The sequence below is a fragment of the Anabrus simplex genome, chromosome 5, assembly GCF_040414725.1.
Source record: "Anabrus simplex isolate iqAnaSimp1 chromosome 5, ASM4041472v1, whole genome shotgun sequence".
NCBI lineage: Eukaryota > Metazoa > Arthropoda > Insecta > Orthoptera > Tettigoniidae > Anabrus > Anabrus simplex.
The window spans coordinates 106,836,622-106,849,397 of record NC_090269.1 but is presented as its reverse complement, the minus strand read 5'-3'; the positions used below and the strand labels follow the sequence as shown (position 1 = coordinate 106,849,397).

The 12,776-nt window shown below is 34.7% G+C and overlaps 1 protein-coding gene across 4 annotated transcripts in view; it reads left to right on the top strand.

The window, feature by feature from the left end:
• Positions 1 to 11,303, top strand: part of LOC136873809 (uncharacterized) — a 150,416-nt gene extending 139,113 nt beyond the window's left edge. For all 4 annotated transcript variants that reach the window (XM_067147059.2, XM_067147058.2, XM_068227737.1 and 1 more), the window contains one exon: positions 8,015 to 11,303. In XM_067147059.2, coding sequence (XP_067003160.1) covers positions 8,015 to 8,302 — 288 coding nt within the window. In that variant the 3' untranslated portion in view covers positions 8,303 to 11,303. The remainder of the gene's footprint in view (positions 1 to 8,014) is intronic.
• Positions 11,304 to 12,776: the final 1,473 nt, after the last annotated feature.

The window sequence follows — 12,776 nt, the reverse complement described above, 5'->3', positions numbered from 1 at the left end:
TCAGTTCCACTGATTGTTTTAACTTCATATCCATCCAGTCATTCTTTGTCCTCATGTTTTTGAATTCTGGTCAGTGGAGGATTATAGATTTTTAAATTGACATACCATTTCGTCTCATTTCGTACCATTAGGGGCCGATGACCTAGATGTTAGGCCCCTTTAAACAACAAGCATCATCATCATCATCATCAACGTAGTTTGAAGGTGATTGGTTCTCGCATATGTCATAGAAAGTTGGAGGGGTTGAAGTCTTCAAGGTCAAATTGTCCCTTGTTTCTCTTGACGGAAATTTCCCAAGAACTATTCCTATTGACTTCGAGAATTCCCATTTTTGTTCGTGGGGTAAACAGAAGATAATTCTGTCGAGCACATAAGTTAAAACATAATGCACTGGAAGAAAATTGGCTTATTTAAAATAGATTCAAAAGGCATCAAATAGGCAATTATACTCAAAATGGGCACAAACCCCCCTGAAATAGGCATTTATGGGCACAATAAAACCAACAAAATCTAGCATAAATGACCTTAAAACAGATTTATATCTCAAAAGCCTACGTTTCTGAATACGGGAATAAAATAGGCAAATAGGCAAATTCCCGTCTCTACTGATGATATATCAAGGCTGCCAGGGAAAATGAGTATAAGTCAGAGAGCTTTTATAGGATGACAGAGTACCCAAGAATACAAAATTAACATTACTGGTATATAAACAGTATTTCATACCAGTTGTAACATACGGACTAGAAACGCTGGTAACTAATTAGATACAAGATAGTAAGATCCAAGCAGCAGAAATGAAATTTTTAAGAACATCGGTTGAAAAGACAAGAAGAGATAGAATTCAAAATATTAACATCAGAGAAGAGCTAAATATAGAACCATCAGTACAGAAGATACATAAAGCAAGACTGAGATGGTTCAGACATGTAAAGAGAATGGGAAAGGAACGGGTGGCAAGAAGGGAATTGGGAAGAGAAGTTAAGGGAAAAAGACCAGTTGGAAAACCAAGAAGAAGGTGGATGGATCAGATTTGGAAGGACATTAGAAAAGCTGGATTGGATGTGGCGGAAGGAAAAATGGAAGGACAGAAAGGAATGGAGGAGGCTTGTTAACCACACCTGGGCAACTGGAGTGGGACATTGATGATGATGATGATGATGATGATGATGATGATGATGATGATGATGATGAAGAGGAAGAAGAAGAAGAAGAAGAATAAGAAGAATAAGAATAATAATAATAATAATAATAATAATAATAATAATAATAATAATAATAAGAAGAAGAAGAAGAAGAAGAAGAAGAAGAAGAAGAAGAAGAAGAAGTTCCTTTAAAATAAACAACCAACTTTAGAGAAATTTTTTATCGAAAAAGACAACAACTCAGATGACCAGGAATTTTATTTTTTACTTACTTCAGTTTCAGCTGGTACCAAATTTGTCAAAATTTGTTTTAATTTTCAAAATTTGTTTTAATCAAATATGTGGTAAAATGAGAGTGATTAAAATTTTTTGATTAAATTTTGTGCAAGCAAGGTTGTCGTAATATTGATGTAAAATGGGTTAAAAACTTTCATTTTAAAAACACCAAGCTCGATAGTTGCAGTCGCTTAAGTGCGGCCAGTATCCAGTAATCGGGAGATAGTGGGTTCGAGCCCCACTGTCGGCAGCCCTGAAGATGGTTTTCCGTGGTTTCTCATTTGTACACCAGGCAAATGCCGGGGTTGTACCTTAATTAAGGCCACAGCCACTTCATTCCAATTCCTAGGCCTTTCCTCTCCCATCGTCGCCGTAAGACATATCTGTGTTGGTGCGACGTGAAGCAAATAGCATTTTAAAAACAGGTGCTTATTGGCGTAAAGCTGAGTCTGATATATTGTTGCTTGCAGGTTGTTGTTGTTGTATTGTTCATCATGGTGGGTAAACTTCACTATTATTGGCCATTTGCCACTTGCAGCCACTTCAGCCATTGACCAATGAGGCCTTCCAGTGCTATGATAGCAATCGATATTGTGATGTGTAACATCACTATTTAAATGAGACTTTACATTTCTCACTTTGGAATACACATCTTTGGTGTCCTCTTTCACCCTATAAAATAGAAGACAGTTTCTCTGGCTGCATTGCTTGGCTTCATCCAGCAGATCATCTTGCCGATCAGTTCGGAATTCCAACCACGATGCTTATTTTGTTTAGTTCTTCCAGTTCATATGAGATGACACTTTTAAATTCAGTGACGTTGTGGGTGAGAGAGGTAAGGGACTCTTGTGGTAGGTTGGCAGTGCTGGTAGCCTGTTGCAGCTGCACTTCGAAAGCTTTCAAGGTAACTTCGAAAGCAGCTATTTGGTGTGTAATAGAGTTCTACTTTTTTTGGTAGCATTACTCAGATATGAATTAAGACACTACTATATCCAGACAATATCCTAATCACACTCATGGGCTAAATATGAGATTAGTTCTGCGTTTTTTGTGGGATAAACAAAGTGTGCCATCTTTAAAGTGGATAGGCAAGGTTATTTGGGAGAGAGCATAGATATCGTTGTTAAGACTTCAGCTAGAGCTGATACATGATTAGTGATACCTAATTTAAAGAATTAGAAGGTGCCCAGAGGAAGGCAGCCAGGTATGACGAAGCATCAGGAAGACAGATGGGGAGGTTATTAATGAAAGGGGTATATTGTTTTTGTTGGTGTTGTTGTTGATGGTGATGATGACGATGATAATGATGGTGACTTTCCAATACAGAAAATGAACCCCATTCTACAAGGTATATTAGAGTTGTAGTTTAACAATTAGAGAAAATTTATCACAGGTAGAATATGATGAAAACATGAAAGCTTATTAAAGATGCAGCAAATGAATGCCAGAAACTACTTATTAAGAGCATAGTTTTTTGAATACATGATAGAAAGAAGTTTCTCAAATTCATTCTTACAATCATTCAGGTGACATTCTAGAGTATGTCTTGTTCTTAAAAACACAGAACAGTCAAAATCAGTTCATGTTCTGTTTGAGGGGATCCACAGAAACATGAATACTACTCTGAAACATTTTTCTTATATTGCTCTGAAGTATAATTCAAATTTTCCATGGCCAGATTTAAATTGAGTTGGCACAAAGTTCAGCACTAGCATTGTACACTAAATTCAGTGCTGGATCTCAGGAAATATTTTTTTTCTTGCAATGGATCCATTTGGAGTTGTGGTCCAAAAGTTGTTCCACTGATGCATTGTGTGTTCTTCAATCTTTCTTTATAGATATTGGAGCTCTGTTCTATGAAATTTCCATTGTAAATTTCACAGCTTCCTTTTCTAGTAGATGGAGCAAGTTGGCCGTGTGCTTTGGATCACGTAACCGTGTGCTTGCATTCAGGAGATGGTGGATTCAGACCTAGTGTCGATAGCCTTGAAGGTGGTTTTCCAATTATTACACTGGGCAAATGCTGCGGCTGTACCTTAAGTAAGGCTATGGCCATTTATATTGGTATTATACGCATTAACTTGAAAGACCTGCACCAGACCTCTCTCAAGGCCACGAAACCATATTTCTTGAATTTGTTAGCTCATCTGTAATTGGAGAATTAATAACTCTGTTGATGATAAATAATCAAATCATATCAAACTAACTTCACGATTTCTTCCCATCTCGTCCAGAAAGACGGGAGCATACAGTACTGTTCTAATGTTTGGAGAAAGTTGACCAGAAATAGTTCACAACTTGTCAGAAATGTTGAAATACACCTTCATTAGTGTATTCTTTGAAATTTGATTTAATCTCTTACTCATGTATTGCATAAACAGGACAGGACTTATGAAACTGTAAGAACAACAAAAGAGTGAAAATGGATGCGGAAGTGAAGGGGAAACCCAAGAAAATAATAGAAGTTTCTGTGGTTGAGTCTAGCCTTCTCTTGCTCTTGTGGCTAATAAATAATAACTTGAAAACAAATATTATTTCTAAATACACAAAATGAAATAACTGTGAAGAAAAATACAATTTTTTTATTTTATTGTAAAAATTATTATTTTTGTAGAAACAGGCATTTTCTGCAAAAATTTGCAGTAAAATTAGTCATGAATTGTTCACATTTGTGATAAATCATGCAAATACATCTTGCTGCATCACTTCATTCCATTTTGCGTTTATCGCTAATAACAAAAAAAACCTGGCCCTGTGTATTCATATCATTAGATTTGACAAACTGATGTCTAACAGCACCTTCTGGCTCATTGAATAAGGCTGTGGAAATCTATCTCACTCATCATTTTTCTAGTATACTTCCTTAGTGATACCCTGGTTTTCTGTGACAGCTGATAGTGAAACTGTAAAAGATCCAAGCAGATGAGGACAAACAAACAAACAAACAAACAAACAAACAAACAAACAAACAAACAAACAAACAAACAAACAAACAAACAAACAAACAAACAAACAGCATTTAATGTTGCTATTGATGCTTTTTACGGGTCCATACTTATAGACATGATACTATATAGGCTTTTGGACTTATGCTGTATCAAGAAAATAAGGTGAAATTCTTTACGTTTCGCAGAGAACTGTGCTCTGCGTCATCAGAAGAAAATATTGACTGTCCACGAGAAAGGCTTCTTAAATGATGATTTATTTGTAATTTAGAACGTTATAATAGAAGTGGAAATGGTACGTTCATTCATCACCAGATGGCTCCCCAGATGAGGCATAGCACTAGCGTTCGAAACAAAAGCTGACCGAACCATCAGAATCAATCTAAGAGGGTCACATAACATGTGTATGTAACATATAACATAGACAGATGTATGACATTGACACAAGCTTGGAATGAAACATCTGACAATGAGGAACGTACGAATTTGGAAAACACTGAGACGAAATAACAATAGTTAACCCCTTCGGTGGCGGAATGAGCAAGGAATGAGTAACAATTATTAAGGGAACACATTCATATATTATTCAAGGTTAATAAAATCTTACTTTACACTCTATTAACACTTTTTTACAGTAGGCCTGTGATATAGTTTCATAAAAATCATAAAACACTGGTGTTTTGAGTAGGACCTATACTGTCCTGTGAGCAATACATTCTTATTTCATGCTTTTGTATTATTCCCATCAGCAACACTAACGCAATCAATTGCCAAATTTTGTAAGAGTTTATTTTTTCCAAAACTGTGCCCTTCCATGCGGAGATTTATTTACAAGTTTTTCAATGCAATTTTAGAATAGGGCCAACGAATTTTTTCGGGCACTGTCAAATTTACAATTTCATCTGTTACAATCAGTTCAAAACAGTCAATCGCACTCACCTCTGATAATCCTCTCACCAGGATTTGCCGTAAATGGAATAATATTAGGTCGCGCACTATCCCCAGGCTTACACATTTTCCAAACGAATGTATATTCAACATCTACCATCACCTTAGCTTCTGACGTAATACCTTCTTCACTTTCACTACAATTACTGAGGTCATCATCTGAAGAATCAATAGTACCATTATAGCTACTATCAGAAATACTAATGTCACTTAGAGATTCATCTTTGATGTAGTTCCTTATTTTGTCTTCAGACAAACTTCTCTTCCGTTTCGCGCTCGCCATTTCTGTTTACCTCGTCAGCTGGCCAGAGGTTGTATATGTAAAGTAGAAAAGATAAGGCATATTTTAGGCCAGACGCTTCGTGAATACAGCTGAAAATCCTCCCGCCATTTGTTGAGAATGCTTGAAAACATTTTCCAAAGCGATTAGAGCACCCGAGAAATTATTGGGCGATCGCGAAATGAACACTGCAGCTAAACGAGAATTTCTCGGACGGTGACGTTATGGGCAGGCGTGCGCCACCCGAGAATTTCTCGGGCGTGCCACTGAAGGGGTTAAGGGACAGGGAAGGAAACTACCTACGTAAATCCTTAATGGCTGGCAACCAGGTATTACTTAATTGATAGCCAGTGTCCCTGTTGAAATTGTTAGGATTTCTATGTATTTCCACAGCTTCCCGTATAATTCTGGACCTGTGGTGCCTAGTGTGGGTAAGAGCTCGAGCATCTTGGAACACAACATGAACATGACGAATGAACGTACCATTTCCACTTCTATTAGAATGTTCTAAATTTCAAAAAGTCATTGTTTAAGAAGCCTTTCTTGTGGACGGTCGGGATTTTCTTCTGATAACGCAGAGCACAGTTCTCTACAAAACGTAAAGAATTTCACCTTATTTTCTTGACACAGCATAAGCCCAAAAGCCTATAGAGTATCATGTCTAAACAGCATTTAGTTAGAAGCCTTCTTTGAAAGATAGTGTCGGTGTGTTTTTGTTCATTTTCTCAACTTTATTTTTTTACGTTACACTGGCACAGATACTTCTTATGGTGATGGTAGGATAGGAAAGGAGTGGGAAGGCAGCAGCAATGGTCTTAGTTAAGGTACAGCCTCAGCATTTGCATGGTGTAAAAATGAGAAATCGTGGAAAGGCATCTTTAGGGCTGCTGACAGTGGGGTTCGAACCCGCTATCTCCCAAATGAAAACTCACAGCTGCGTGACCCCAACCGCACGGCCAGATCTCTATTAACTATTAAACATAGACTTATTTCTTTTTCAAATTATCAGTTCAGTAGTGCTAGTTTATTTTAGGCTCTGTTTGTTCTTGTGTTTTACTTCAGAATAGATATTATTATGAGATTGAGAAGAATGCATGCACTGTACAGTAAAACCTCTCTTCAACGGAATCACAAGGGACTGGGGAAAATTTCCACTAAAGACAATTTTCTCTTTAATGTAGTTGTACTAGAAAATAGTGTGAATTCTCTATTAATATGCACTAGACACTTGAAAACACATCAAACATTAACAGAATACATTAAACTGATGTGATAATTTTTTTTATCGATAGAGTAGGCACTAAAAAAAAAAGTCAAATTTTAACAGAATTTAAAATAATTTGTAAATTTTTCTTACTGGTACAGTACTTTATATTTTCCAGCAGTCAAATAGAGTTTTCTCGATTGCCTGGCTTTCTGCTAAAACTTTAGCCTCAGAAATTATAAGGAACATATCTGAATGATTCCATCGTAGAGCAGATTCCTGTTGTTCCTTTAAAATTCTGACATCTTGATATGTTTTCAGTCTGTACTCAATTGCTTCTCTTCTTCTTTTTCAAGCAATGCATTCCAAAGATGATATACAGCTCTTTGTTGAGTCGAGTATTGTATGCAGAGTGGATTGTACAGGCAGTCAAAAGAAATACCCATCAATTAATCACCAAAACAAAGAGACTGGAAAAGAAGGAATATACTGTGCCATTTGCGGTACTTACACTTACTTCACAGACCATATACAATGTATAGGATGGTTAAAATATTGCTAAAAATCCACTAGGAGGATTGGAAAATGATTAAGGACATGTTCTGGCTTCCATTTCTGTGATTGATAGTTTTCACTCAATTCAGGGTGTTTTGCATTACTCTTTACACCCAGGTCAAAAAATTGGAGTAATTTTCCATAGAAGGAGAGTTTCTGCTTAATGTAGAGTCCATGTTTTTTTTAACACCTTTTTACAACTTCCGCACCGACTCAGATAGGTCTTATGGCGATGATGGGATAGGAAAGGGCCGGGAGTTGGAAGGAATCACCTGTGGCCTTAATTAAGGCAGAACCTGGTGTGAAAATGAGAAATCACGGAAAACCATCTTCAGGGCTGCCGACAGTGGGGCTCGAACCCACAATCTCCTGGATGCACGCTCACAGCTGCACACCCCTAACTGCACAGCCAACTAGCCTGGTAATGTAGAGTCCACGTAAGACAGGTTTTACTACATTTTTGTCCATTTAATATATAATATTGGCATTAATTGATACTGCAATATTTATTGTTTATTTATGTCAGTTCATTTCTTAGTTCTGTATGAGATGATGAGATTTCCTCTCGGTGTAACATTGTTATGTTCTTATGTGCTTTTAATGTAAACTTTGGCTTAATTTTAACCTGTAAGAAAATACAAAGACTTTTAAACTACATGTTCAGGTACTTGGATATCTGTGTGCTGTGGAGGCACTTCTCCTATCGGTCATCACTCGGTGCAGTTCAGTTCAGTATAGCCCTGTGGATGAAGACCCTAGTCAGATGACATTGCAAGAGAGGCGAGATCGCGACCCGTCTCCCTCTCCATCTCCTTCGCCACGGCTCCAAGTTCCTCCTGCCCGCCACCAACAGCAGTGGGTCGCGGTGGCATCCACGTCAGCGCCTTCTTGGCCTGTGGACGATGTTCAGCCTTGTTCTTCCAAGTATCCAGATCCTTACACTGTGGCATGATAGTGGTCCGACCTATAGGTCGAATTAAAAGAGTGTTATTGTTGTTGTTGCCGAAAAGATAAGATCAAATGGATACATAGCCTCATTTTCTGTGCACAGTTTTGTCTGGATTGTTTATTGGTGGTAGCACAGCAAACAGAAAATTAGCTCAATTAATAGACTGTGTCTCTACTGAAAAGAATCAAAACTTGACATTCTTTTCACAGGTGAAAGAAATTATTTTATGTATTTGATTAATTAATTAATTTATTGTCAATATACTATAGAAATGTTTACATTTTGTATTTTTAATATATCATCCTGCATACAATACACATTGTGTTTTCTGATTGTTAAAAAGAGATGAAACTGAGAAGAAACAAAACAAATTCTTCTGACTCTCATTGCAGCAAATTCTCTTCAGACGACGACTTGATATTTTTTTTAACTTTTCCAATAAGTGTTACTCTTAGGGTAAGGAGAGACATAAATAAATGCGGTTTGAATTTATTATTACAGACATATCTTAACCAGAAGTACAAGCTTCTAAATTTAATGATATAGGGTGGGGGAGGAAGTGATTTAAGAATGTTTAATAGTACAATCCAGCCAACTTAAAGAAAATCTACAATCAGAGAGTATATTTAGCAAGGAGGACATGATTGTATGTGCAAATAATTTATCCATGTAAAGGAAAATTATTTCAATATATTTATTGTACTATGTTCAACAAGATTCATTGCCACTTTCTCCATGTTGGTGCAGATTCTAAACATATTCACACACATTTTAATATGAATTTTTATTTTAAAATGAAGCTGGTGTATCCATCCCATTTGGAAGTACAGGGTATATAAATTTTTAGTGATCTGGCCCTTAAATGACATTTTATAACATTTGTACTTTTCATGTCCAAATATGGGATACCAGTATCATCTTAATTGGGTTTTTCTTTTTCTCTTAGAACTTCCAGTTTATATACAACTTTATGCTTATATATATATTTATTTCCTAAGAATAGATATCATATAGTAATAGTCTTTTATTGACCTCTTTCCAGTTGAATACTGAACACTCATCATACAAATACATGTGTTACCATAAACTTCATTCAATCATGTTTTGTTTGCATTTCTTGTTATACACATGTACAGGGTGTGTACAAAACTGAAATTAATGACTGTGTGGTGTTTAACTATTCCCATAATAAAGTATTACCAAAGTACAAAGCCAATCCTATCACTTATTACAGTTAGGGTTACATGTATGAACTGCTAATTTGTTAAACAGTTATACATTTCCTGTTTCTTTTTGCAACATGACTGTTTTTTAATACTAATTTTTAAGATTTAATTACAATTGAACTTGCATTACAGTTAAATGGACATTTGACAGTTAGTTAAATAATATATCACATTGTTGATTTTTAAATAATGCTGACTCATAATTAATTGTATGGTACTCCACTTTTATAATGTGATCTTAACTTGATAGTTCTTTTGTGGGTAATGGAAAATTTTGTTTCTTATTTAATGGATTAGTGAGTGTAAGGAGCTTTTCATTGCTTATTGCTTATGAAAATGTTAGAATATGGAACTTACTGTGTGCATACTTTGAATGATTCAGTATATGTAATTGTTTTATCAATAAGCATATGTAATTTTTAATTTTTAATTATGCCATATTTGGAGTATGCAAGAAAATGAGGTATTATTTGGATTGGCAAAGGACAAGGCACAGTGTGTTCAGTCAATTACTGCACTGGGTTGAAACTGGGAGTCACTGTGTGAAGGACAGCACTTATTTTATAAAACTTTGTACAAAGTTTAATTAAAGAAAAGTATTAGTAATGTACATTGAGCTGGAACACTACAAGAGAAACTGCTGAATTTAGTTAGATAAATGCAAAGAAAGCATACATTTTGGTACTGGTACCATTTATGTAATTAAAGTGTGTTCTTTTAATTGGCTTACCTACTTTTTTCCTAATTATATTTGATTTATCTTGATACAGGGTGTAACAAACTTGAAGAATTTAAAGTTATTGTCAAATTACAATTTAAAGAATGTGTACATCTTTGCTGTTGAGAAAGTCAAATGACATTAGAGTTAAAGAAGCAAGATTTGTAGAATTTGAAATTTTTGAAGTCATATGAAAGTGAGCCAATTTTTTCTGCAATCAAATGGTTTGGTATATGTTTGTACAACACAGTCATTAGACAGAGCTCTTATCAATGCATGGTGATGAATTTAATTGGAGGATTAATTTTGTTGGGTAGAACAATAAACACACCTGGGTTAGATTAGATTTTTGATTGTCAAAAGGTTTTAAAATATTTTCAGCTCAAAAGTTTCCCATATGGGAAAAATAAGCTTGTTTTCATTAATATATTCCTTTGATGCATTTGTAGGATTACTCTCCAAGAATAATTACTCTTTAGAATCAGTGGGGATTATTTGTTGGAGTATTAACTAATTAAAAGATACGGAGTGTTGAGATGTTTACTTAAGAAAGAATATTTTGATTTTAATTTTAAACTTTATATAGTGTAAGGGTTTTGAAATATCAACATTTTGTTTTCAAATTCTAAAGAATTGTGCAATTTAGACTAAAAATGAGATTACTTGGAATAGTTTCAAAAGCAGCTCTCCCATTGTTCTCTTGTTAAGCACGTGTCCTAAGTTTTCCCGGAGTTTTGAGTTAGGTGATAAATATAAAATCTGTAAAGGAGTGAGAAAGGTCTTACCTTCTATAATTTAATGAAGTGTTCCTTAAAATTACATTTCTACTTGTGTTGGAGATGCACAACTGGTATGTGTACATATCTTATATTTCTCCAAATGAAGGTCAAGCAATTTGTTCATCTAGTTGCAGGAAGTAAAAAAAGAATATCCCTGAAGTCTTAATAAATCTGAAGTTATGATTCTGTTTTGTTAATGATATATCATGATTGTGAACAAGAATATAGATTATGTTCATCATAATTGCATTTATTACAACATTGTTGCCTGGTAATTACTTTATAACAGTCTCAAAACTTTCAATATGCTATCTGCTGCAGATTATGTTGATTTTATTGACCTAAACATAATTTTAAATTTAACAGAACAAAACAATATAAGGCATACTGAAATTTGCAGTTTTCTTCTCATAAGATTCTATTTTAGAGCAATTTAATGAACTTCATTGGTCAGTCATCTTTTTAACATCTTTTCAGTAGCTTCTCCCCTTTTAATCCATTCCTTCTTCATGGTAATATGTCGTATACTTTTATTTCAGTTAATAAATAATAGTGACTTTGGTTAGTGTATTTGAATTGGGCTGATGACCTTAGATGTTAGGTCCCTTTAAAAACCAAACATCAACAACAACAAGCATGTATTTGAATGTTGAAATCTTGCTCTGTAAAGTTTTCACTTGCTGCCCTTATAGTAATATTTACCCAAATTGGCTTTGTCTTGATTATGTAGTGAATGTTTTATTCTTCTCGTTCCTGCTGTTTTGTTTCAAGATATATTTCAAAAGTACCGGTAGTACCATTGGTAAGATGTTGAATGATTGAGAAGAATTCTCATTTTTGTTATGCCCTGTATAATTCCCATTACTTCTCCATTTTAATTTACTGATGCTTGCTGTGAAATTTGCCTTTGTATTTTATGCTGTTAATGTCCTTCCTCTTTCCTCAGTGTTATTTCTCTCTTTCTGTGAATGCAGAATTAATATACCTTGAAGTAGCAACTACAGCTAAGTAGGACTATTGATTAAGAGGAACCTTAAAGATCTGCAATAAAAACAACATTACTGACTACCTCGAGCTTTTAGAAATGATGCCCTGAATGCAGAGTGAACACTCCTGTTCAAGATTTGGTTTGATTACTAGTTTATACAGTGTCTATTATCTGCTTGGGGGACTTATTCTCTTCTTTCAAAATACATATAGTGGATTACATCTGAGAGCTTACTGTGTTAGCTGTGCAACATCTTTGATTTTACTGTATATTTCTCACAGTACTACCTTTCTTAAAGAGTATACATTCTGAATATTTATAAAGGCCCATCAGATCCTGTTTAGTGTCATCTATAGGGCATTCAATCTTCTTAGCACTCCTTTGTTCAAACATTGGTTTTGCTGTTGAAGTTAAATTTTTTATACTATACTATATTCAGAGCATTTCTGATCACATTCCACCCTGTAGGTGAGTTCTTGTTATTGTTCTTGAAATAAACGTTTAGTGAATGAATGAATGAATGAATTTATTAATGAACAACATAGGCGTTTAGCCCCAATACATGTTCACAATAGAGTTCTACCCAAGCCACCCTACAACTATCAAATAAACAAATGAATAGCTAAATATAATAATAATAATAATAATAATAATAATAATAATAATAATAATAATAATAATAATAATAATAATAATAATAATAATAATAATAATAATTTTTTTTTTTTTTTTTTACGAGGGAAGTGTGGGAAATCTTTCATTAGAC